Source organism: Leucoraja erinacea, chromosome 2 (assembly GCF_028641065.1).
Source record: "Leucoraja erinacea ecotype New England chromosome 2, Leri_hhj_1, whole genome shotgun sequence".
Taxonomy (NCBI): Eukaryota; Metazoa; Chordata; class Chondrichthyes; order Rajiformes; family Rajidae; genus Leucoraja; species Leucoraja erinaceus.
The window spans coordinates 135,812,648-135,838,557 of NC_073378.1; the positions used below are offsets into that span (position 1 = coordinate 135,812,648).

Here is a 25,910-nt window from a genome sequence, read left to right on the forward strand (position 1 = left end):
AGAACTCAACCATATTATGGTCACTCTTGCCCAAGGGGCCACGCACAACAAGACTACTAACTAACCCTTCCTCATTACTCAATACCCAGTCTAAAATAGCCAGCTCTCTCGTTGGTTCCTCTACATGTTGGTTTAGATAACTATCCCGTATACATTCCAAGAAATCCTCTTCCTCAGCGCCCCTGCCAGTTTGATTCACCCAATCTATATGTAGATTGAAGTCACCCATTATAACTGTTTTGCCTTTGTCGCACGCATTTCTAATTTCCTGTTTGATGCCATCCCCAACTTCACTACTACTGTTAGGTGGCCTGTACACAACACCCACCAGCGTTTTCTGCCCCTTATTGTTTCGCAGCTCTACCCATACCGATTCCACATCCTCCAAACTAATGTCCTTCCTTTCCATTGCGTTAATCTCCTCTCTAACCAGCAACACTACCCCACCTCCTTTTCCTTTCTCTCTATCCCTCCTGAATATTGAATATCCCGGGATGTTCAGCTCCCAGCCTTGGTCACCCTGGAGCCATGTCTCCGTGATCCCAACTATATCATAATCATTAATGGCTATCTGCACGTTCAACTCATCCACCTTATTACGAATACTCCTTGCATTGAGACACAAAGCCTTCAGGCTTGTTTTTACAACGCTCTTACCCCTTATACAATTTTGTTGAAAAGTGGCCCTTTTTGATTTTTGCCCTGATTTTGTCTGCCTGCCACTTTTACTTTTCACCTTGCTACCTATTGCTTCTACCTTCATTTTACACCCCCCTGCCCCTCTGCTCTTGTACCCATCCCCCTGCCACATTAGTTTAAATCCTCCCCGACGACAGCAGTAGCAAACACCCCCCCAAGGACATTGGTTCCATTCCAACCCAGGTGCAGACCGTCCTGTTTGTACTGGTCCCACCTCCCCCAGAACTGGTTCTCTCCCACTAGTGAAAACATCCTCTCCACATCCACTCTATGCAGGCCTTTCTATAGGTGTAGAGATACATGATGAGGGAATAATGTTTAGTACGTTTCAATGAGGTTCCCCCTCATCCTTCTAAACTCCAGCGAGTACAGTCCCAGTGCCGTCAAACGCTCATCATAGGTTAACCCACTCATTGCGGAGATCGTTCTTGTAAACCTCCTCTGGACCGTCTCCAGAGCCAGCACATCCTTCCTTAGATATGGTGCCCAAAACTGCTCACAATATTCCAAATGTGGCCTGACCAGCACCTTATAGACCCTGAGCATTACATCCCTGTTTTTACATTCTTTCGAATTAAATGCCATCATTGCATTTGCCTTTCTTACTACTGATTCAACCTGCAAATTAGCTTTTTGGGAATCCTGCACCAGCACTCCCAAGTCTCTTTGCAACTTTGATTTCTAAATCCTATTCTGAATGCTTTTGATTTGATTGTATTGATGTGTGGTATTATCTGATCTGTTTGGATAGCAGGCAAGACAAAGCTTTTCACTGTACCTCGATACACGTGACAGTAATACACCTGAACCTTATTGTCGCCTGCACTAATATACTTTGAAAAACGTGTGCAAAATGCAACAAAATTCCGTTCAAGGTGCACTGTGTCTAGGTGCATATCTGAATGACAATAAAGTTTTCATTCATTCATTCATTCGGTCATTCGTTCATTCAATCATTCGTCCGTTCATTCATTCATTCATTCATTCATTCATTCATTCATCCATCCATCCATTCATACATTCATTCATTCATACATTCATTCATTCATTCAATCATGCATTCATTCATTCGTTATTCATTTGTGTGTGTTTTTGTTGTCCATTCAAACCAGACCATACATGGGCACAAAACACAAAGTGCTGGAGTAACGCAGCGGGTCAGGCAGCATCTCTGGAGGGAAATGGATGGGTGATATTTCAGGTTGGGACCCTTCTTCAGACTCAGAAGAAATCTAAAGAACGGTCCTGACCTGCAACGTCACCTATCCATGTTCTCCACAGATGCTGCCTGACCCGCTGAGTTACTCCAGCACTCTGTGTTCTTTTGCCACAGATTCCAGCATCTGCAGTTCCTTATGTCCTAAATCGTAATGTCCAATGGATCAAAGTTGAATTAAACTCATAGAAATGCAGCATGGAGCAGGCCCTTCGGCCCATCAAGTCTACTCTGACCACATGCCACCCACTGACACCAATCCTACACTAACACCTTTCCCATCCACTCCCTACCCCTTCCATCCCCAAATTATCCCACCCCCTGAACACGGGGCAACTTAGCAAAGTCACTTAACCTACAAACCCGCACGTCTTTGGGATGTGAGAGGAACCCGGAGTCCCTGGAGAAAACCCACGTGGTCACAGGGAGAACGTGCAAACTACACACACACACACACAGACCGCTGCGCCATCGTGCCTTCCCCACAATCGCAGTGGGGATCCCCGAACATTCGGTTCGGGAGAGAGAGAGTTCTTCAAAAACCACGTGTAATTTTGGGATCATCTTTGAGACCACAGTCGCGGCTGCTCGGACCGACGCCTCGCTCGCAAAGCGTTCCCACCGGTTATTAATCCCGCTGTGTTTCCCTTCCCAGCGTCTCTGACAACACGGGAAGTCTAATGGTGCAGGAAGTAGCCACGCGACCTCTGACCCAGGATTTACTGAAGCACGAGGTGAGTGGGCCGGGTTTGCCAGCGTGAGGGGCCGGGATTGACCCACGACAACTGCCCCAATCCTGGGTCCCTCTCGCCCATTCCTGATCCACGTCTCCTGCCAGTTATTCCCCATCCTGGATCCAACGTGACCATTCCCAATCTCCATCCAACTAGTCCGAATCCTGGAGCCAATGTGACCATTCCCAATTCCCATCCAACTTTCCCTAATCCTAGATCCAATGTTTCCATTCCCAATCTCCATCCAACCAGTCCCTAATCCTGGATCCAACGTGACCATTCCCAATTCCCTCCAATTTTCCCTAACCCTAGATCCAATGTTTCCATTCCCAATTCCCATCCAATTTTCCCTAATCCTTGAATTGAATAACCTTTAATAATCCTTTACAGGAAATTACAGTGCCACAACAGCTTCAAGACAGACATAACACCACACATTTCCACAGATAGCTTCAATACTTAATGTTAAAATACAATGAATGAATACTAAAAAAAATCCAAAATTATTTTTGTGCATTATAAAACCTTATAGCAGCTGGTATACAAGACTTCCTATATCTCTCCGTTTTGCACATTGGTGCAATCAGTCTCTGACTGAAGATGCTGCACTTGATCACCTTCAGGGCGTGGAGTGGGTGAGTGGGGTTGGTCATTATTGAACCTAGATCCAATGTTTCCATTCCCAATTCCCATCCAATTTTCCCTAATCCTACATCCAATGTTTCCATTCCCAATTCCCATCCAATTTTCCCTATTCCTGGATCCAATGTTTCCATTCCCAATTCCCATCCAACTAGTCCGAATCCTGGATCCAATGTGACCATTCCCAATTCCCATCTACTTGTCCCCACCCAATTTTCCCTAATCCTGGATCCTTCGTGCCCAGTCCTGATCCCGGTCTCCACCTAATTATTTCCCATCCTGGATCCAATATGACCATTCTCTGTCCCCATCATACTATCCCTAATCCTGGATGCTTAGTGTCCCGTCCTGATTCCAGTCTCCACCATATAACCCTGGATCCCCCATCCCCATGCCCGACCCTCATCCAGGTCTCCATCTTTAAGGATAAGGAGTAAGCCATTTAGAACGGAGACGAGGAAACACTTTTTCTCACAGAGAGTGGTGAGTCTGTGGAATTCTCTGCCTCAGAGGGCGGTGGAGGCAGGTTCTCTGGATGCTTTCAAGAGAGAGCTAGATAGGGCTCTTAAAAATAGCGGAGTCGGGGGATATGGGGATAAGGCAGGAACGGGGTACTGATTGTGGATGATCAGCCATGATCACATTGAATGGCGGTGCTGGCTCGAAGGGCCGAATGGCCTACTCCTGCACCTATTGTCTATTGTCTAATTATTTCCAGTGTGACCATTCCCAGACCCCATCCAATTATACCTTGTCCTTTGTGTCCATTCCCGATCCAGATTCATGGATTGAATGAGATGATTCAATGATGTTTTAATATCATATGTACATAGGTGCAGTGAAATCCAATTGCAGTTGTACAGGGTCTTGGTGAGACCACACCTGGAGTATTGCATACAGCTTTGGTCTCCTAATCTGAGGAAAGACATTCTTGCCATAGAGGGAGTACAGAGAAGGTTCACCAGACTGATTCCTGGGGTGGCAGGACTTTCATATGAAGAAAGACTGGATAGACTCGGCTTGTACTCGCTAGAATTTAGAATATTGAGGGGGGATCTTATAGAAACTTACACAATTCTTAAGGGGTTGGACAGGCTAGATGCAGGAAGATTATTCCCGATGTTGGGGAAGTCTAGAGCAAGGGGTCACAGTTTAAGGATAAGGGGGAAATCTTTTAGGATCGAGATGAGAAAATCATTTTTTACACAGCGAGTGGTGAATCTGTGGAATTCTCTCCCGCAGAAGGTAGTTGAGGCCAGTTCATTGGCTATATTTAAGAGGGAGTTAGATGTGGCCCTTGTGGCTAAAGGGATTGGGAGGTATGGAGAGAAGGCAGGTACGGGATACTGAGTTGGATGATCAGCCATGATCATATCGAATGGCGGTGCAGGCTCGAAGGGCGGAATGGCCCACTCCTGCACCTATTGTCTATGTTTCTATGTTTCTATGAAATGCAGTGAAGAATCATACAGCTGACCTCACCTGGGCAGTACACCTCGCCATGTTACTGGCACCGACAAAGCTCATCTCCAGCTAATCCCGGATCCCTCATGTCCATTCCTCATCCATGTCTCCATCCAATCCTTCCCGATCCCTCCTGTCTATTCCTGATCCTGCTTTCCAGAAAATCTGCCCCAATCTTGGATCCAATGTGACCAATCCCAGTTCACCATCACACCATTCCCAATTGTGGCCAATCCTGGTCCAGATCTCCATCCAATTATTCCCAATCCCGGATGCATCGTGTCCCGTCCTGATCACTGTCCACATCTAGCCATTTTCCACCCTGCATCCATTGTCATCATTCCTAATCCCAATCTCCAGCCAATCCCAACCTCCAAATTCCCAATCCTGGATCCCATCTTGTAATCCCATCCGATCACAGTCCTCATCCCACCATTCCCAGTTCAACCACCCCCAATCCTAGATCGCTCCTGATTACAGTCCCCACCTCGCTATTCCCAACCCTGGATCCATTGTCATCATTCCTGATCCCATTCCCTGGCTAATCATTCCCAAACCTGGATCCCATGTCGTTGTTCTGATCCAACACCCAGCTGATCCTGGAATTCATCTGATCCCCATTCCTGATCCCAAAATCCCGGTAATTTCTAATCCCAAGCTTCCGGTGTCTTTAAATAAAAGGAACATTAAACAGAAGAAAACAGGAGCAGGCCCTTCGGCCCAGAATGTCTGTGCTAAACTTGATGCCGAGAGAAAGTAACCTTGCCTGCCTGCCTGTGATTAGTATCGATCTATTCCCTGCGTATCTTCAAGCACACCTGCCTTTTCTCCATCCAAATTTCCCACTAATTTTACATCCTGCCATCAACTTAGACAGCCACAATCCACAATCCCGCCAAACTCTGTCCCATCTACAAAGTTTCTAACTTATCCTTACAAAACCTACTAACTAGCTGTTTGTTATCGGGCAAACTGAACCATCCCATCACTAACTAGAGCGCGGACCTGAGCTACCATCCACCTCATTGGAGACGCTCGGACTATCTTTGATCGGACTTTACCTTGCACTAAACGTTATTGCTTCATTGTGTATTTGTTCCCTGTGGACAGCTCGATTGTAATCATGTGTGGTCTTTCCACTTCTTCCCCAGTTATCAGGCTTCTGAACGGCCCATCCATAAGCTAGGGTACTGTCCGATTCACCTCTACCCCATTGCAGGCATTGGACTTTGTCTGTGGAACTGATGCGTTACAATGCTGAGAACTATATTCTGCACTCTGTATCTTCCCCTTTGCTCTATCTATTGAACTTGAGTTTGAACTGATTGCATCTCTGGATGGTATATGTGACCTGTTTGGACAGCATGGGAAACAAAGCCTTTCACTGTACCTCGGTACACTTGTCCATAATAAATCTAAATCTGAAATAAGTAAATGGGTGGTTGATGTTTGACGTGGACTCGATGGACTGGATTCGAGGGATATGGGCCAAATCCGGGCAAATGGGACTAGGTTAGATGGGACATGGATGGGTTGGGCCGAAGGGCCAGTTCTCCTGGTGTCTCTGCGAGTTGTGAGTGGGGCGTGCGTGGAACATCACCGACCGTTCTTGTCTCTCCACAGGACTGTTACATCTTGGACCAGGGTGGAGTCACCATCTTCATGTGGAAGGGGAAGAGTGCCACCAAAGAGGAGAAGCGAGCTGGAATGAACAGGGCCTTGGTTAGTACCCGAATCAAATGCTCCCGCTCTGAGCAGTGGCAAGGTGGACCAAATCAATAGTGTAGGAAGGAACTGCAGGTGCTGGTTTACACCAAAGATAGAGACGAAATGCTGGAGTAACTCAGCAGGACGGGCAGCATCTCTGGAGAGAATGAATGGGGGATGGTCGGTGATAGTCAATGGCACTTTATTTGTCGTGTGAAATGCCATTTGCGTATATTACTCACGTGGGCGCCGCCATTTTTGCCGCCATTATTCAGAGTCCAAGGTCCGGTCGGCCCGCGTGCTCGATGTGCTGGAGCAGTTCACGCGAACCGACGTCCCTCTCCTCTCCTCTCCTCGCCTCGCCCGCCCATCTTGGTGTCCTCCAGCAGCCGGCCATCAAGACCTAGTTCACCATCCCTCCGGCCCTTGCTCCTCACGCCCGCCTTCTCCGGCTCCTGCCCGGCTCCACGCAGTCCAACGTGCCTCCGGGTGAAATCCCGTTGGCCGCGAATCATCGGGCGGACACTGACGAACCTTTGGGCGGGTTTGGGCGGAACTGCAGACGGAAGCTAACTCTGACATTTTTTATTTGTATCAAAAATAATTTATTTAATTATTATCACAAAGCAAAAACAAAACTGCGGTGACACACCCGCCCACCATAGCACAAAATCACCACATTATCTAGACACTAATTTCCAAATAACAATGTTACAATCCTTACAAATATACTAAATATCTACTGTACAACTATGCCCCTCTCTAACACCCTAGTAAAGGGGCAAGCATCTGGCTGGGGCAAAGTCCTCTTCCACCTGGCACTGTGACTCACAGATGGCCAGCTTGGGCAGGTCCAGGAGCAACTCAACCAGGACATCTTCAGCCCTGCCCACTCCCTAGATCCCATCACCAGTCCTCCGGACCTCTGACATCTAGGTGGGCCAAACCAGGGAAGGACCTGCACAGTACAAGGCAGAACCCGGGGCAGCGTTGCTGAGCAGAGAGATGCTCAGCATCACATTTAAAAGACAGGCATACTCATGGAACAGGTCTCAAGGCAGGCAAATAGGACCAAAGGTACACAAAATTGTTGGAGAAACTCAGCGGGTGCAGCAGCATCTATGGAGCGAAGGAAATAGGCGACGTTTCGGGCTGAAACCCTTCTTCAGACTGATGGGGGTGGGGGGGGAGAAGGAAGGAAAAGGGGAGGAGGAGGAGCCCGAGGTCGGGGTGATGGGAGGAGGCAGCTCGAAGGTTAAGGAAGGGGAGGAGACAACAAAGACTAGCAAAACTGGGAGAATTCAATGTTCATGCCAACCGGACGCAAGCAACCCAGGCGGAATATGAGGTGCTGTTCATGTGCTCTTCCGATCTGCCCAGGCGGAATATGAGGTGCTGTTCCTCCAATTTCCGGTGTTGCTCACTCTGGCAATGGAGGAGACCCAGGACAGGGAGGTCGGATTGGGAATGGGAGGGGGTGTTGAAGTGCTGAGCCACCGGGAGTTCAGGTTGGTTATTGCGGACTGAGCGGAGGTGTTCGGCGAAACGATCGCCCAACCTCCGCTTAGTCTCCCCGAGGCAAATAGGACCATCTTAGATGAGGCATCTTGGTCAGCATGGACTTGCTGGGCTGAAGAGCCTGTTTCCGTGTTGCAAGCTCGATGACTATGTTACTACCATAAGCAGAGAATAACCAAAGTCAGCACCAGCGACAACCTACGTTAACTATGACATCACCTACGTCAGGAGAAGTCACGCTACCCTCATTGGCGTCAAACTCACTGTCGCCGACTGTCTCTGAAAATTTTCAACATGTTGGAAACCCAGCGGCGACCAGAAGGACGTTACGACTCTTTGCGCGACTGAGGAGACTGTACAGGCGACACCCCGGCAACCATGTGGCAACAGCCTAGTCGCATAAAAAATCACCTAAGTGAGACAGGCCCTTAATTTTTTTTAGACTTTTGGAGATTTAGCATGGAATCAGGCCCTTCGGCCCACCGTGTCCGCACCGACCAGCGATAACCCCGTGCACTAGCGCTATCCTACACACTAGGAACAATTTACAATTTTACCAAAGCCAATTAACTGAGAAACCGGCATGTCTTTGGAGCGTGGGAGGAAACCGGAACACCGACGTTCCAGTTGTATAAGACGTTGGTGAGACCGCATATACAGTATTGTGTTCAGTTCTGGGCACCGTGTTATAGGAAAGATGTTGTCAAGCTGGAAAGGGTCCAGAGAAGATTTACGAGGATGTTGCCAGGACTAGAGGGTGTGAGCTATAGGGAGAGGTTGAGTAGGCTGGGTCTCTATTCCATGGAGTGCAGGAGGATGAGGGCTGATCTTATGGAAGTGTGTTAAATCATGAGAGCAATAGATCGGGTAGATGCACAGTCTTTTGCCCAGAGTATGGGAATCGAGGACCAGAGGACATAGGTTTAAAGTGAAGGGGAAAGATTTAATAGGAATCTGAGGGGTAACTTTTTCACACGAGGAGTGGTGGGTGTATGGAACAAGCTGCTAGAGGAGGTAGTTGAGGCTGGGACTATTCCAATTTCAAGAAACAGACAGGTACATGAGTAGGACAGGTTTGGAGGGATATGGACCAAGCGCAGGCAGGTGGGACTAGTGTAGCTGGGACATTGTTGGCTGGTGAGGAAATCGAAGATCCCGACACATAGAGAAAATAATTTACCCACGCAGGTCACTCTCCACTGGATGAAGTCGAAAAACGTACAACAGCTCCCCCGTACGAGGCGACAGCGCCCCGTAGTCGGGATGGAACACCGGGTGCGCGCACACCGGGTCGTTGTTAGAGCCCCCGCTTGCGCTTGCAGAGTCCCCGGGTCTCCGGCGCTGCATTCGCTGTAAGGCAGCAATTCTACCGCTGCGCCACCCTAATGATGGTATAGGGGAGGGTTTGCGTGCAGTGTAGGTCGGCCAAGATCCTCTTGATGGCAGGGCTGGGCTGGGCTTTGCGGGTAGGTTGGCTGCATGTGTCCCCATTGTCTTGTGTGTGTGTCCACCCCCAGTGTGATTCTGACTTCCTTCCTCTTGCAGGGGTTCACCAAAGCCAAGGGCTACCCACCCAGCACCAACGTGGTCCTGCTGAATGACGGGGCAGAATCCGCAATCTTCAAGCAACTCTTCAAGAAGTGGACGGTGAAGGGGCAGACCCAGGGCCTGGGCAAGAAGTATTCAGTGGGCAAGATCGGTGAGTGGCCCGCGCTGCCCTTAGATACCAAGAAACAGATCCCCCAGACACATGCGGGCAAGGTGGCGCAGTGGGTAGAGCCTCTGCCTCACAACACCAGGGTCTTGGGTTCAATCCCCACCTCCTACTTATTTATTTGGGGCTTTGTTGAGTTTAGAGATACAGCGCGGAAACAGGCCCTTCGGCTCACCTGGGTCCGCGCCGACCAGCGATCCCCGCACATTGTAGAAACGTATGCACAATTCTTCAAGGATTGGAGCGGCTAGATGCAGGAAAAATATTCCCGATGTTGGGGGAGTCCAGAACATACAAACTCGTATGTGTGCCTTGGAGTGTTTTTTTTTCTTCACACTGTCTTGCATAATTTATGAAGGATTTAAGTAAAAAATGACGTATAAGTTAAGGGGCTGTCCCACTTGGGCGACCTAATCCGCTAGTTCTGGCGAGTTTGCCCTCAACATACTCGCAGCATGGTCGACACAAGGCCCTAGGAGGTCTTTGTAACTCTCCTTCATGCTCGAGAGTAGTCCCCGTGTACTCGAGGCCTCAGCTAGGTCGCGACGTTTTTTTCAACATGCTGAAAAATGCCCGCGAGTAAAAAAAGATCGCCATGGGAAAAAAAATCGGTACTTTTTTTTTCTCGTAGGTTTAGTCGAAGTAGGTTGGCACGTTAGTCGTAGGTAATCGAAGGGTAGTCGAAGGTAGTTGTAGATAGTCTTGAACATAGTCGAAGGAGGTCTTCTACATAGTCGAAGGTAGTTATAGATCGTCTTCAACATAGTCGAAGGAGGTCTCCCACATGACACTTTTTCAAGCTCTCCTAAACTCTTCTGAACTCGCCAATTAGGTCACCCAAGTGGGACAGCCCTTTGTGATTTTGTGTGTTGTGTTTGTCTGAGTCTGGGTGCCGGGATGCTGCTACAATGCAAGATTTTCTTTCTGCCTGTTGTTCACCGTACTTGTGCATATGACACTAGACTCCACTTTAGAGATACAGCGTGGAAACAGGCCCTTCAGCCCATTGACTCCTACGCCGACCAGCGACCACCCCGTACACTAGCACCATCCTACACACCAGGGCCAATTTACAATTTGCAGAAGCCAATTAACCTACAAACCTGTACGCCTTTGTAGTGTGGGTGGAATCCGGAGCACCCGGGGAAAACCCACGCAGGTCACGGACAGCACCCATAGTCGGGATCGAACCCGGGTCTCTGGCGCTGTGAGGCTGTACTTGTTTAGTTTAGTTTATTGCCACGTGTACCGAGGTACAGTGAAAAGCTTTTGTTGCGTATGAACCTGTCAGCAGAAAGACAATACATGATGACATTCGACCCATTTACAATGTGTGGATACATGATAAGGGAATAGCGTTTTAGTGCAAGGGGAAGCCTGCACTTGTAGTGGAGTTCGCACGTTCTCCCTGTGTGGATTTCCTCCGGTTGCTCCCACGTCCCAAGGACATGTGGGTCGTTGCGTTAATGACCTCTGTAAATAGCCCCAAGTGTGCGGATGGGGAGAGTTGATGGGATGTGGGAGAGCAGGAAACAGGATCCATGTTGGGTGGGTGGATAGAGGTGAGTCTTAGTTGGTTGGGACTTGGTGGACTAAAAGGCCTATTTATGTGCCATATCTCTCTGCGATTCGAGGTCATTGAGGTATAGGATCAAAGAGGTCCTTCTGCAGTTGTACAGAGCCCTAGTGAGACCACACCTGGAGTATTGTGTGCAGTTTTGGTCCCCTAATTGTGGAAGGACATTCTTGCTATTGAGGGAGTGCAGCGTAGGTTTACAAGGTTAATTCCCGGGATGGCGGGACTGTCATACGCAGAGAGAATGGAGCAGCTGGGCTTGTACACTCTGGAGTTTAGAAGGATGAGAGGATATCTTATTGAAACTTAAGATTATTAAAGGGCCTGTCCCACTTTCACGACCATTTTTACTCGTGGACATTTTTCATCATGTTGTAAAAACGCCCCAAACTACGATGCCACGAGTACCTACGACTAGCATCACGACCTACCTACGACCTCGTGACGACCATGCTGCGAGTATGAGTCAAGGCAAACACGGCAGAGGTCGTGAATTAGGTCGTGAAGGTGGGACAGGTCCTTAAGGTTTGGACACGCTAGAGGCAGGAAACATGTTCCCGATGTTGGGGGAGTCCAGAACCAGGGGCCACAGTTTAAGAATAAGGAGTAAGCCATTTAGAACGGAGACGAGGAAACACTTTTTCTCACAGAGAGTGGTGAGTCTGTGGAATTCTCTGCCTCAGAGGGCGGTGGAGGCAGGTTCTCTGGATGCTTTCAAGAGAGAGCTAGATAGGGCTCTTAAAAATAGCGGAGTCAGGGGATATGGGGAGAAGGCAGGAACGGGGTACTGATTGGGGATGATCAGCCAAGATCACATTGAATGGCGGTGCTGGCTCGAAGGGCCGAATGGCCTCCTCCTGCACCTATTGTCTATTGTCAGGCAGCTTCAGTTGAGAGTGAACAGTTTAGGATTGGGATCCTTTATCCAGACTGGTAAAGAGAGCAGAGAGGTGGGGTTAGGGATAAGTGAAACCGTACAAATTTATATGACTATGAGGAGCACATTTTATGTCTCTTCTGAGCAATATTTTGTGTTAATAGAACATAGAACAGTACAGCACAGGAACGGGCCCTTCGGCCCATAATGTCGGTGCTGAGCATGATCCCAAATGATGCCTGCATGTGATCTATATCCCTCCATTCCCTGCATGTGAATGAATGAGTGAATAAGTTTATTGGACAAGTATTCACATACAAGGAATTTGCCTTGGTGCTCCGCCCTCAAGTGACAACATGACATACAGTGATAGTTAGGAATGACACATAAAACATTAAACATTAATAATAAAACATTATCGATTAAACATGTGAATTAAATAAAATACCAGAGCAAAAGGAGGCTACAGATTTTTGGCAGTTGAGTAGAGCTACTACTCGTGGAAAAAAGCTGTTTTTATGTCTGGCTGTGGCAGCTTTGACAGTCCGGAGTCGCCTTCCAGAGGGAAGTGATTCAAAGAGTTTGTGGCCAGGGTGAGAGGGGCCAGAGATGATCTTGCCCGCTCGCTTCCTGGCCCTTGCAGTGTACAGTTCATCAATGGAGGGAAGGTTGCAGCCCATAACCTTCTCAGCTGATCGGACGATTCGCTGCAGCCTCCGGGTGTCGTGCTTGGTGGCTGAGCCAAACCAGACCATGATGGAGAAGGTGAGGACAGACTCTACGATGGCCATATAGAATATCCCACGTGCCTGTCTAAAAGCCTATTATTGCACCTGTCCCGACCACCATCCCCTGGCAGTGTGTTCCAGGTACCTATCACGTCTTGCCCCACACATCCCCTTTAAACATTCCCCCTCTCACCTTAAAACTATGCCCTTGACATTTCCACCCTGAGGGGTTAAAAGGTTCTGACTGTCTACCCTATCTGTGTCTCTCATCATTTTATAGACTTCTATCAGGTCTTCTCTCAGCCTCCGACGCTCCAGAGATACCAATCCAAGTGTGTCCAGCCTCTCCCTGTAGCTGAAACGCTCTAATCCAGGCATCATCCTGGTGAACCTCCTCTGCACCCTCTCCAAAGCCTCCACCTGCTTCCTGTAATGGGGGCATCCAGAACTGCACGCCATTGTCTCCCCCATTACAGGAAGCATGTGGAGGCTTTGGAGAGGCGACAATGCAGCCCGACCAAAGTTTTTAAGCTTGGAGTTTTATGTTTGTCTGGTTTTACAGGAGCTGCCATTGCCGCCACTGAGTGCTTCTGGCACTTCCCCCTTTTATTGCGGGTTGCCAGCATCTGCGGATTTTATTTTCTGATCTATTTTTCTCTCTTTTTCCGTTCTGTGCCACAGCCAAGGTTGAGCAGACCAAGTTCAACGTGACTGAGCTCCACGCCCGTCCTGAGCTGGCAGCTCAGCAGAGGATGGTGGATGATGCATCGGGCAAAGTGGAGGTGAGAGAATCTTCCAACCATCAAACCTTTCATTTACTTCACACCGCAGTGTAGTGGCCTTGACCCGCTGAGCCCCGACCTCCACCTGCCGACCCCTGTCTTTGACCCGCCAACCCCAACCTCCACCCGCCGACCCCCGACCTCCACCCACAACCCCCGACCTCCACCTGCCGCCACCCCCGACCACCACCCCCACCATGACCCCACCCGACCCCACCTGCCGACCCCTGACTTTGACCCGCCGACCCCCGACCTCCACCTGCCGACCCCTGACTTCGACACTCCACCCGCCGACCCCGACTTCCACCCACCGACCCCTGACCTCCACCTCCGACCCCTGACCGACCCACCGACCCCTGACCTCCACCTCCACCTCCACCCCCTGCCTCCGACCTGCCGACCCCTGACCTCCACCCGCCGACCCCCGACCTCCACCCTCCGACCTCCACCCGCCCGACCCCCGACTTCCACCGACCGACCCCCTGACCCCGCCAACCCCCGACCTCCACCTGCTGACCCCTGACTTCGACCCACCGACCCCTGACCTCGACCCCCGCCAACCCCAACCTCCACCCCCGACCTCCACCCCTACGACGACCTGCCGACCCCTGACCTCCACCTGCCGACCCCCCCCGACCTCCACCCTCCGACCCCGACTTCCACCCGCCGACCCCGATCCGCCAACCCCCTACCTCGACCCACCGACCCTTGACCTTGACCCCCTACCTTGACCTGCTGACCCCTGACCTTGACCCACCGACCCCCGACCTTGACCTGCCGACCCCTGAGCTCGACCCGCTGACCCCTGACCTTGACCACTGCTACCCGCACTGATGCAGCATGCAAACAGGCCCTTCGGCCCTTCCTGCCCTCCCTCCGTGCCGTCACTGATGTATCTTGCTGTGTGGCCAGGTGTGGAGGATCGAGGAGAACGAGCTGGCTCCCGTCGCCCCGAGGACCTACGGCCAGTTCTACGGGGGGGACTGCTACCTGGTGCTCTACACCTACATGAAGAACGGCAGACCAGCGTACATCCTGTACATGTGGCAGGTGGGCACAGTATTACACAGGATGGCACGGTGGCACAGCGGGTAGAGCACCACAGACCCGGGTTCCATCCCGACCACGGGTGCTGTACTGCGTGGAGTTTGTACGCTCTCCCCGTGACCTGTGTGGGTTTTCTCCGGGTGCTCCGGTTTCCTCCCACACTCCACAAAGACGTAGGGGGTTTGTGCATTAATTGGCTTCTGTAAACTTGTCCATGGTGTGTAGGATAGTGGTAGTGCTGGTCGGCACCAACCCGGTGGGCTGTACGGTCTGTTTCTGCGCTGTATCTCTAAACTAAACCAAACTGAAACTAACTCCTAGTTATATGGCCCGTGTAATGGTGTCCATTATTGCCGATTGTCCACTATAACAGAGTATGGGATTCACTCCAACCACCTAGTGGTCACTCTGTGAAACAACCAGTTGTTTTCAACTATAAAGCACTTTTCCACAGCTAAAAAATAATGACTTCTGAGATACAGCAGGGAAACAGGCCCTTCGATAAGTCTCCGGAGTTTAGAAGGATGAGAGGGCATCTCATTGAAACATGTAAGATTGTTAAGGGTTTGGACACGCTAGAGGCAGGAAACATGTTCCCAATATTGGGGGAGTCCAGAACCAGGGGCCACAGTTTAAGAAACATAGAAACATAGAAATTAGGTGCAGGAGTAGGCCATTCAGCCCTTCAAGCCTGCACCGCCATTCAATATGATCATGGCTGATCATCCAACTCAGTATCCCGTACCTGTCTTCTCTCCATACCCCCTGATCCCCTTAGCCACAAGGGCCACATCTAACTCCCTCTTAAATATAGCCAATGAACTGGCCTCAACTACCCTCTGTGGCAGAGAGTTCCAGAGATTCACCACTCTCTGTGTGAAAAAGGTTCTTCTCATCTCGGTTTTAAAGGATTTCCCCCTTATCCTTAAGCTGTGACCCCTTGTCCTAGACTTCCCCAACATCGGGAACAATCTTCCTGCATCTAGCCTGTCCAACCCCTTAAGAATGTTGTAAGTTTCTATAAGATCCCCTCTCAATCTTCTAAATTCCAGAGAGTATAAACCAAGTCTATCCAGTCTTTCTTCATAAGACAGTCCTGAAGAATAAGGGGTAAGCCATTTAGAACGGAGACAAGGAAACACTTTTTCTCACAGAGAGTGGTGAGTCTGTGGAATTCTCTGCCTCAGAGGGCGGTGGAGGTAGGTTCTCTGGATGCTTTCAAGAGAGCTAGATAGGGCTCTTAAAAATAGCGGAGTCAGGGGATATGGGGAGAAGGCAGGAACGGGGTACTGATTGGGGTTGATCAGCCATGATCACATTGTACAAGGCATTGGTGAGGCCAATTCTGGAGTATGGTGTACAACTTTGGTCGCCTAATTATAGGAAGGATGTCAACAAAATAGAGAGAGTACAGAGGAGATTTACTAGAATGTTGCCTGGGTTTCAGCAACTAAGTTACAGAGAAAGGTTGAACAAGTTATGGCTTTATTCTTTGGAGTGCAGAAGGTTAAAGGGGGACTTGATAGAGGTCTTTAAAATGATGAGAGGGATAGACAGAGTTGACGTGGAAAAGCTTTTCCCACTGAGAGTAGGGAAGATTCAAACAAGGGGACATGACTTGAGAATTAAGGGACTGAAGTTTAGGGGTAACATGAGGGGGAACTTCTTTACTCAGAGAGTGGTAGCTGTGTGGAATGAGCTTCCAGTGAAGGTGGTGGAGGCAGGTTCGTTTTTATCATTTAAAAATAAATTGGATAGTTATATGGAAGGGAATGGAGGGTTATGGTCTGAGCGCAGGTACATGGGACTCGGGGAGAATACGTGTTCGGCACGGACTAGAAGGGCTGAGATGACCTGTTTCCGTGCTGTAATTGTTATATGGTTATATGGTTATATGGAAGGGCCGAATGGCCTCCTCCTGCACCTATTGTCTATTGAAATATGGATGCAAACAGTGGAACTGGCAGAATGACCAGAGTGGGGGAGGGGACAGAGAGAGAAATGAATCTTCATGTGAGCTGCCCAAGGGAAATACAAGGTGCTGTGCCTCCAATTTGCATGTGGTCATACCCTGTGTCCATCTACCCCTCCAGTCAATGTCCCTCGGATGATCCATGGGGTCATCCCCAACTCGAGCACGCCGAGACCCTTTGCTCAGACGTGCTTGTGTTGTTTGTAACGTTTGACCGTGTTTGACCGCCCAGGGCCGGCACGCGTCGCAGGGCGAGATCGCAGCCTCGGCCTTCCAAGCGGTGAACCTGGACAACCAGTACAATGACGAGGCTGTACAGGTGCGGGTGGTGATGAGCAAGGAGCCCCGCCACTTCCAGGCCATCTTCAAGGGCAAACTCATCATCTTTGAGGTGAGCTCCAGGAGCAGAGAGGGGGTGGGGAGAGGGTGGGGTGAGGGTAGTGGGTGGGGGTGGGGGTGGGGAGAGGGTGTGGAGTGCATTTGGAGGGGGTGGGTTGGGGGTGAGAGAGAGTGGGGGATATGGAGGGGTGAGGGGTGTGGAATGGGTGCGGAGAGGGTGGGTGGTACGTGGGGATATGCAGGGAGTGAGGGGTGTGTAGTGGGTGGGGGGGATGGGTAGTGGTTGTGGGGGTGGGTAGGCGGGGGTGAGGGGAGTGGGTGGGTGTGGAGGAGAGGATGTGGAGGCGGTGGGGATTAGATTTGGGCGGGGGGGGGGTCTGTGCAACATCGTCGGGTGGGTGGGGCGTGGTGAGATGTTGGTAGTTTTGTGGAGGGGGTTTTAACTAAATTTTATCATTTAAAAATAAATTGGATAGGCATATGGATGAGAAGGGAATGGGGGGTTATGGTATGAGTGCAGGCAGGTGGGACTAAGGGGAACAAAATTTGTTCGGCATGGACTTGTAGGGCCGAGATGGCCTGTTTCCGTGCTGTAATTGTTATATGGTTATATGGTTAATTATGGTTAACGGGATGAGGGGTGGAGTGCGGAGGGTGTTTGTTATTGGGTGGGGTTTAGTGTAGCTGACTGGTGGGTGAGGGTGTGGGCAGATGTCTGTTGTAAAGTGGGGGGGGGGGTAGTTGGAGATGGGGAGGGGAGAGTTAGAAATGATGGGATGGTTCGATCCCGACTACGGGTGCTGTCTGTACGGAGTTTGCACGTTCTCCCCGTGACCTGCGGGTGTTTTCTCCGGGATCTTCGGTTTCCTCCCACACTCCAAAGACGTACAGGTCTGTATGTTAATTGGCTTGGTGTAAATGTGTAAATTGTCCCTAGTGGGTGTAGGATGGTGGTTGTGTACGGGGATTGCCCTCGATGGGCCGAATGGCCTGAGTCCACACTGTGTAACTAAACTAATCTAGACTAAACTGTGCCGCTCTCTTGCCCCCTCCCTCCCCCCTCCCCCGTGCACCCTAGGGTGGGACGGGCCGCGGTGGGCAGGCGGAGGAAGGTCCCGTCAGGCTCTTTCAGGTGCGGGGCACAACGGAACTGAACACCAAGGCCACAGAGGTCCCCGCACGGGCCTCCTCCCTCAACTCCAACGACATCTTTGTGCTGAGGACGGAGCAGACCACCTACCTGTGGTGCGGCAAGGTGAGCACACCTGGGGACGGGGGCACAGGTGGGCTGGACCTTCCCACGGGAACAAGGTGACCAGGACAGGTGGGCCTGAGCATTGGGGACTGACATAGAAACATAGACAATAGGTGCAGGAGTAGAGGCCATTCGGCCCTTCGAGCCTGCACCGCCATTCAATATGATCATGGCTGATCATCCAACTCAGTATCCCATCCCTGCCTTCTCTCCATACCCCCTGATCCCCTTAGCCACAAGGGCCACATCTAACTCCCTCTTAAATATAGCCAATGAACTGGCCTCAACTACCTTCTGTGGCAGAGAGTTCCAGAGATTCACCACTCTCTGTGAAAAAAGTTCTTCTCATCTCAGTTTTAAAGGAATTCCCCCTTATCCTTAAGCTGTGACCCCTTGTCCTGGACTTCCCCAACATCGGGAACAATCTTCCTGCATCTAGCCTGTCCAACCCCTTAAGAATTCTGTAAGTTTCTATAAGATCCCCTCTCAGTCTCCTAAATTCTAGAGAGTATAAACCAAGTCTATCCAGTCTTTCTTCATAAGACAGTCCTGACATCCCAGGAATCAGTCTGGTGAACCTTCTCTGCACTCCCTCTATGGCAATAATGTCCTTCCTCAGATTTGGAGACCAAAACTGTACGCAATACTCCAGGTGTGGTCTCACCAAGACCCTGTACAACTGCAGTAGAACCTCCCTGCTCCTATACTCAAATCCTTTCGCTGTGAAAGCTAACATACCATTCGCTTTCTTCACTGCCTGCTGCACCTGTATGCCTACCTTCAATGACTGGTGTACCATGACACCCAGGTCTCGCTGCATCTCCCCTTTCCCAATCAGCCACCATTTAGATAATAGTCTGCTTTCCCGTTTTTGCCACCAAAATGGATAACCTCACATTTATCCACATTATACTGCATCTGCCAAACATTTGCCCACTCACCCAGCCTATCCAAGTCACCCTGCAGTCTCCTAGCATCCCCCTCACAGCTAACACTGCCCCCCAGCTTAGTGTCATCCGCAAACTTGGAGATATTGCCTTCAATTCCCTCATCCAGATCATTAATATATATTGTAAATAGCTGGGGTCCCAGCACTGAGCCTTGCGGTACCCCACTAGTCCCGATGTCAGAGTCAAAGCCCCCGGCCGGCGATGGTAAATAAGTCCCGCGGCAATTAAAGCAATGCAAGGCCACGCTCGGGTCTTGGTGTTGGAGCCCCCAGCGGGCGCTAGCAAGTCCCGCGGCCATTTACAGCCGCGCCGGGTGATGTAAGGCCCCGCTCCCGGTCATCCTCAACCCCTGCAACTCAGGCGGGAGAAGTCGCCGTTGCGGAAGCCCCGAAAAGCGGTCTCCCAGCAGGGACCCGCGAGCTCCCGGTGTTACTGTCCACCAGACCTGTGGTTGGAGCCCCCGAATCTCCGCTCCACGGTACTCGGCCCCAACGACAACGGAGACCCGACAGAGAAAAGATTGGGTTCACCGTGCAGAGAAAAGATTTTAAAAGTCCCCCCCACACACACACACACACACACACACACACACACACACACACACACACACACACACACACACACACACACACACACACACACACACACACACACACACACACACACACACACACACACACACACACACACACACACACACACACACACACACACACTTTAAAAAAAACCCACTATAACTACACTCAAACGAGGCAAAATTAAAAAAAGACAGACGGACTGCAGAGGCGCAGATCATCCAACTCTTAAATATAGCCAATGAACTGGCCTCAACTACCTTCTGTGGCAGAGAATTCCACAGATTCACCACTCTGTGTAAAAAATGTTTTTCTCATCTCAGTCCTAAAAGACTTCCCTCTTATCCTTAAACTGCGACCCCTAGTTCTGGACTTCCCCAACATCAGGAACAATCTTCCTGCATCTAGCCTGTCCAACCCCTTAAGAATTTTGTAAGTTTCTATCAGATCCCCCCTCAATCTTCTAAATTCTAGCGAGTACAAGCCGAGTCTCAGATTCAGATTCAGATTCAATTTTAATTGTCATTGTCAGTGTACAGTACAGAGACAACGAAATGCATTTAGCATCTCCCTTGAAGAGCGACATAGCAAACGATTTGAATAAAAAATAAATAATAAGTGTCCGGGGGGGGTGATTGGCAGTCACCGAGGTACGTTGTTTAGTAGAGTGACAGCCGCCGGAAAGAAGCTGTTCCTCGACCTGCTGGTTCGGCAACGGAGAGACCTGTAGCGCCTCCCGGATGGTAGGAGGGTAAACAGTCCATGGTTGGGGTGAGAGCAGTCCTTGGCGATGCTGAGCGCCCTCCGCAGACAGCGCTTGCTTTGGACAGACTCAATGGAGGGGAGCGTGGAACCGGTGATGCGTTGGGCAATTTTCACCACCCTCTGCAGTGCCTTCCGGTCGGAGACAGAGCAGTTGCCATACCATACTGTGATGCGGTTGGGAAGGATGCTCTCGATGGTGCAGCGGTAGAAGTTGACCAGGATCTGAGGAGACAGATGGACCTTCTTCAGTCTCCTCAGGAAGAAGAGACGCTGATGAGCCTTCTTGATCAGAGTAGAGGTATTGTGGGTCCAAGAGAGGTCATCGGAGATGTTGACTCCCAGGAACCTGAAGCTAGAAACACGTTCCACCTCCGTCCCGTTAATGTGGATGGGGGTGTGCGTGCGTGCGAGTCTATCCAGTCTTTCTTCATATGAAAGTCCTGCCATCCCAGGAATCAGTCTGGTGAACCTTCTCTGTACTCCCTCTATGGCAAGAATGTCTTTCCTCAGATTTGGAGACCAAAACTGCACGCAATACTCCAGGTGTGGTCTCACCAAGACCCTATACAACTGCAGTAGAACCTCCCTGCTCCTATACACAAATCCTTTTGCTCCTCAGTGGGTGGTGGTCGCACCAATGGACCAACTACCTCCGCTCCTTCACAGGGAGATGAACGCAATTCAGTCTTAGTCTTTTAACAAGATTGATCCCTGGGATGGCGGGACTGTCATATGAGGAAAGATTGAAAAGACTAGGCTTGTATTCACTGGAGTTTAGAAGGATGACGGGGATCTTATAATAACATATAAAATTATAACAGGACTGGACTGGACACTGAAAATGTTGCCCCTCAGGTTCCTATTAAATCTTTCCCCTCTCACCTCCAACCAATGTCCTCTGGTTTGTGGTTCCCCCGACAATGAAGAAAAAAAGATTCTGTATTCACTCTATTGAAACATGTTCCCAATGTTGGGTGAGTCCAGAACCAGGGGCCACAGTCTTAGAATAAAGGGGAGGCCATTTAAGACTGAGGTGAGAAAAAACTTTTTCACCCAGAGAATTGTGAATTTGTGGAATTCCCTGCCACAGAGGGCAGTGGTGGCCAAATCACTGGATGGATTTAAGAGAGAGTTCGATAGAGCTCTAGGGGCTGGTGGAGTCAAGGGATATGGGGAGAAGGCAGGCACGGGTTATTGATTGGGGACGATCAGCCATGATCGCAATGAATGGCGGTGCTGGCTCGAAGGGCCGAATGGCCTACTACTGCACCTATTGTCTATGTTTATGTAACTCCCTACCTCTTTGTTATTTTCATCCTTGGGAGAAGGTTCTGACTGTCCATTCTATCTGGGCCTCTCATGATTCCATGTCAGGTCTCCCCATCTCAACCTCCAGAGTAAGCAATCCAAGTCCGTCCAACCTCTAAGGATAGACACAAAACACTCAGCGGGACAGGCAGCATCTCTGGATAGAAGGAATGGGTGACGTTCCCGGTCAAGACCCTTCTTCAGACACTGTCCAACCTCTCCCTGCACCAGGCATCATCCTGGTGAACCTCCTCTGCACCCCCTGCAAAGCCTGTATTGGGGTGACCAGAACTGCACGCAACACACCAAAATCCACCTACTCTGGGCAAATACTTGGCGGTGCTGGCACGACGGGCTGAATGGCCTCCTCCTGCACCCTACTTTCCAAATGCCGCCTCACACCAAGGTCATGTAAAGCTGCAACATGAATGCTGGCTGTGAGGGTCTGAAGAAGGGTCTCGACCCGAAACTTCATCCATTTCTTCTCTCTGCCTGTCCCGCTGAGTTACTCCTGCATCTTGTGTCTACATTCGATGTAAACTAGTATCTGCAGTCCTTTGCTACACAGAGATGATGGACCATCGGTTTTGTGAAAGATGTGCATTAATTGAAACAGTGTGGAAACAGGCCCTTCAGCCCAACTTGCTCACACCAACAACATGTCCCAGCTACATCAATCCTACCTGCCTGCCTTTGGCCCACATCCCACTAATGCTGTCCTACCCATGTACCTGTCCTAATGTCTCTTAAACATTATGCTAATACCTGTCTCAACTACCTCCTCTGGCAACTCGTTCCATATACACACGTCCCTGTGTTTTTAAAACAGAAGCTTTTGTGTTCCTATTAAATCTTTCACCCCTCACCTTAAACCGATGTCCTCTAGTCCTTGATTCACCTACTCTGGACAAGAGACTCTGTGCATCTACCCGATCTATTCCTCGCATGATTTTATACACTTCTATAAGATCTCCCCTCATCCTCCTGCGCTCCAAGGAACATGAGGAGCCTGCTCAACCTCTCCCTATAGCTCAGAGTAGGGGAATCGAGGACCAGAGGACATAGGTTTAATAGGAATCTGAGGGGTGAATTTTTCACATAAAGGGCGGTGGGTGTATGGAACAAGCTGCCGGAGGAGGTAGTTGAGGCTGGGATTAACCCAACGTTTAAGAAACAGTTGGACAGGTACATGGATAGGTGATGTTTGGAGGGATTTGGACCAAACATGGGCAGGTGGGACTAGTGTAGCTGGGACATGTTGGCCTGTGTGGGTTGAGTTGGGCCGAAGGGCCTGTTTCCACGCTGTTTCACTCTACGACTGGTCATGAGTGTGAAAACGCACGCCTCCAGATTCTTCCCAGCTGTTATTCGGCAACTGAACCATCCTTACCACCAGCTAGAAAGCGGTCCTGACCCATTAACCTAATCGGAGGCCCTCAGACTATCTTTAATCGGACCTTATCTTGTACTAGACGTTATTGCCATTATCATGTGCGTGTACACTGTGCAGGTCTTGATTGTAATCATGTACAGTCTTTCCGCGCAACACAAGCTTCCCACTGAAGATAGACACAAAGTGCTGGAGTAACTCCGTGGGTCTGGCAGCATCTCTGGGGAAAAAGAATAGGTGACGTTTCGGGTTGGGACCCTTAATCAGACAGAGTTCGAATCAGATACACACTTTATTCGCCAAGTATGTTTGGCGATGTAGGTGTCAGCTCTCCCGTGCCGGGCGAGTGGGTAACTATGGGAAGGTGCAGGACAAAGCAGAACCTGCATCAAAGACCTTTCCCTACATCCAGGTCCCCCCTCCCTGACTCTCAGTCTGAAGAAGGGTCTCGACATGAAAACATCACCCATTCCTTCTCTCCAGTGAACCCCTAGCCCACTGAGTTCCTCCAGCATTTTGTGTCTACCTTCGGTGTAAACCAGCATCTGCAGTTCCTGCCCACACACAAGCTTTTCAATGTACCTCGGTACACGTGACAATAAACTAAACTAACACTGTGCACGTGAAGGGCTGTCCCAACTGGGAACGAGAGGGACTCCGGAGTTTAGGGGCTTGATGGAGGGATTGGGAAAAAAACTGGGAATGAACGGGAATGTGGGGGGGGGGGGAGGGGTTTGTGATGAGGGGGAGGCGGTGTGGCGGGGCAGGGCGTTGTGAACATTAAAACTGAGCAGAGTGGATGCAAGGAGCAGACCTTGGCTGGGGAGGGGGGTAGGGGTGGGTGGAAGGGTGGAGGGGTGGGGGGAGAGGGGGGAGGGAGTTGCGTGGAGGAGAGGGGGGAGGGGTGGTGGGGAGGAGTGGGAGGAGGTTGTTCCGTGGAGACCTGGCCAAGGTTGGACCATGTTGACGGGCTGGAGGTTCCTCTCACCCCCCCTCTCTCCAGGGCTGTAGTGGTGACGAGAGGGAGATGGCAAAGTCGGTGGCCAATGACCTGTCCAAGCGGGAGAAGCAGACGGTGCTGGAAGGGCAGGAGCCCACTGAGTTCTGGGCCGCGCTGGGCGGGAGAGCCCCCTACGCCAGCGACAAGAGGTGAGGGCAACAGGTTCACACACTCGCCACACCTACCCGTCTCCACCGTCTCCGGCCTCCCACCTTGTCTGCTCCACATCCACCCCCCCTCCTGAAACTTACTTCACAATCAGTCTCTATCCATCACCCCCAACTCCCTCTCTCTCTCTCTCTCTCTCTCTCCCCCTCTCTCTCTCCCTCTCCCTCTCTCTCTCTCCCTCTCTCTCTCTCTCTCTCCCTTCTCCCTCTCCCTCTCCCTCTCCCTCTCTCTCTCTCTCCCCCCTCTCTCCCTCTCCCTCTCCCTCTCTCCCTCTCTCCCTCTCTCTCCCTCTCTCTCCCTCTCTCCCCCTCTCTCCCCATCTCTCTCCCTCTCCCCTTCTCTCTCTCTCTCTCTCCCTTCCTCCCTCTCTATCTCCCTCTCCCTCTCTCTTTCTCCTCTCTCTCCCTCTCTGTCCCCCTTTCTCTCTCTGTCCCCGAGATCTTACTTCAGACTGGTCCAGACCTGAGACGTTGTCTGTCTTCCCCTCCGCAGATGCGGAGTTCCTCCAGCACTTTGTGTTTTGCTTGAGATTCCAGCATCTGCAGTTCCTTGTGCATTTCGTTGTCTCTGTACTGTACACTGACAATGACAATTAAAATTGAATCTGAATCTGAATCTTGTGTCGCCAAACTGATTATGACAAATGTTTCTCTCTCCACCCCTCACTTCCTGTCCCATTCTGTCCGAACTCTTCCCCCTCCCTGCTCCCCCTCCCCCTGCTCCCCCTACCCTCCATCCTCCCTGCTCCCCCTCCACCTTCCCTGCTCCCCCTCCACCCTCCCCTGCTCCCCCTCCCCCTCCCCCTCCCTGCTCCCCCTCCCTTCTTCTTCTCCCCCTCCCCCTCCTGCTCCCCTCTCCCCCTCCCCCTCCCCCTCCCTGCTCCCCCTCCCTGCTCCCCCCTCCTTCTTCTCCCCCTCCCCCTCCCCCTCCCCCTCTCCCGTGGCAGGTTTCAGGAGGAGGAATGTGAGTATGATCCGCGCCTGTTTGAGTGTTCCAACCAGACGGGCCGCTTCATCATCACGGAAGTGTCCGACTTCTCCCAGGAGGACCTGGATGAAGATGACATCATGCTGTTGGACACGTGGGAAGAGGTGAGATTCCCCGCCACTGCCGTTCCTCAGCAGCTCCTCTGACGATTGGCTTGTCCCGTGCAGGAACTCTGCTGATTGATTGCTGGCCTCGTAGAGAGAGGGAGAGAGAGAGTGGGACCCCTCAGGAATCCAGGAGCCACAGGAGGTGGGCAAGGTCATCAATGAGTATTAGCCTCTGTATTTAACGAGGAGAAAGACAGTATGACGGAGGAACGGGGCAGTCAATGGAAATGTGTTGAGAGCAGTCAGTATTACCATCGAAGAAGTACTGAAGGTAGCAATGTTACAAAATTTTGAGATTTAAAAAATCAAGTCTGCAATTTATCCCATCAGATAAAGCATAACAATAAGTTTAATTTGACACCAAATTCACTTTCATATCTCAAGTATTAA

The 25,910-nt window shown here is 50.6% G+C and overlaps 1 protein-coding gene across 1 annotated transcript in view; it reads left to right on the forward strand.

Annotated features, from left to right (window-relative positions):
- vill (villin-like) overlaps window positions 1–25,559 on the forward strand; it is a 43,972-nt gene extending 18,413 nt beyond the window's left edge. Inside the window, exons 7-15 of the mRNA XM_055649074.1 lie at window positions 2,571–2,649; window positions 6,379–6,477; window positions 9,526–9,679; window positions 13,557–13,657; window positions 14,570–14,707; window positions 16,909–17,067; window positions 18,094–18,270; window positions 24,262–24,407; window positions 25,373–25,559. Of these exons, the coding sequence (XP_055505049.1) occupies window positions 2,571–2,649; window positions 6,379–6,477; window positions 9,526–9,679; window positions 13,557–13,657; window positions 14,570–14,707; window positions 16,909–17,067; window positions 18,094–18,270; window positions 24,262–24,407; window positions 25,373–25,559 (1,240 nt within the window). The remainder of the gene's footprint in view (window positions 1–2,570; window positions 2,650–6,378; window positions 6,478–9,525; window positions 9,680–13,556; window positions 13,658–14,569; window positions 14,708–16,908; window positions 17,068–18,093; window positions 18,271–24,261; window positions 24,408–25,372) is intronic.
- Window positions 25,560–25,910: the final 351 nt, after the last annotated feature.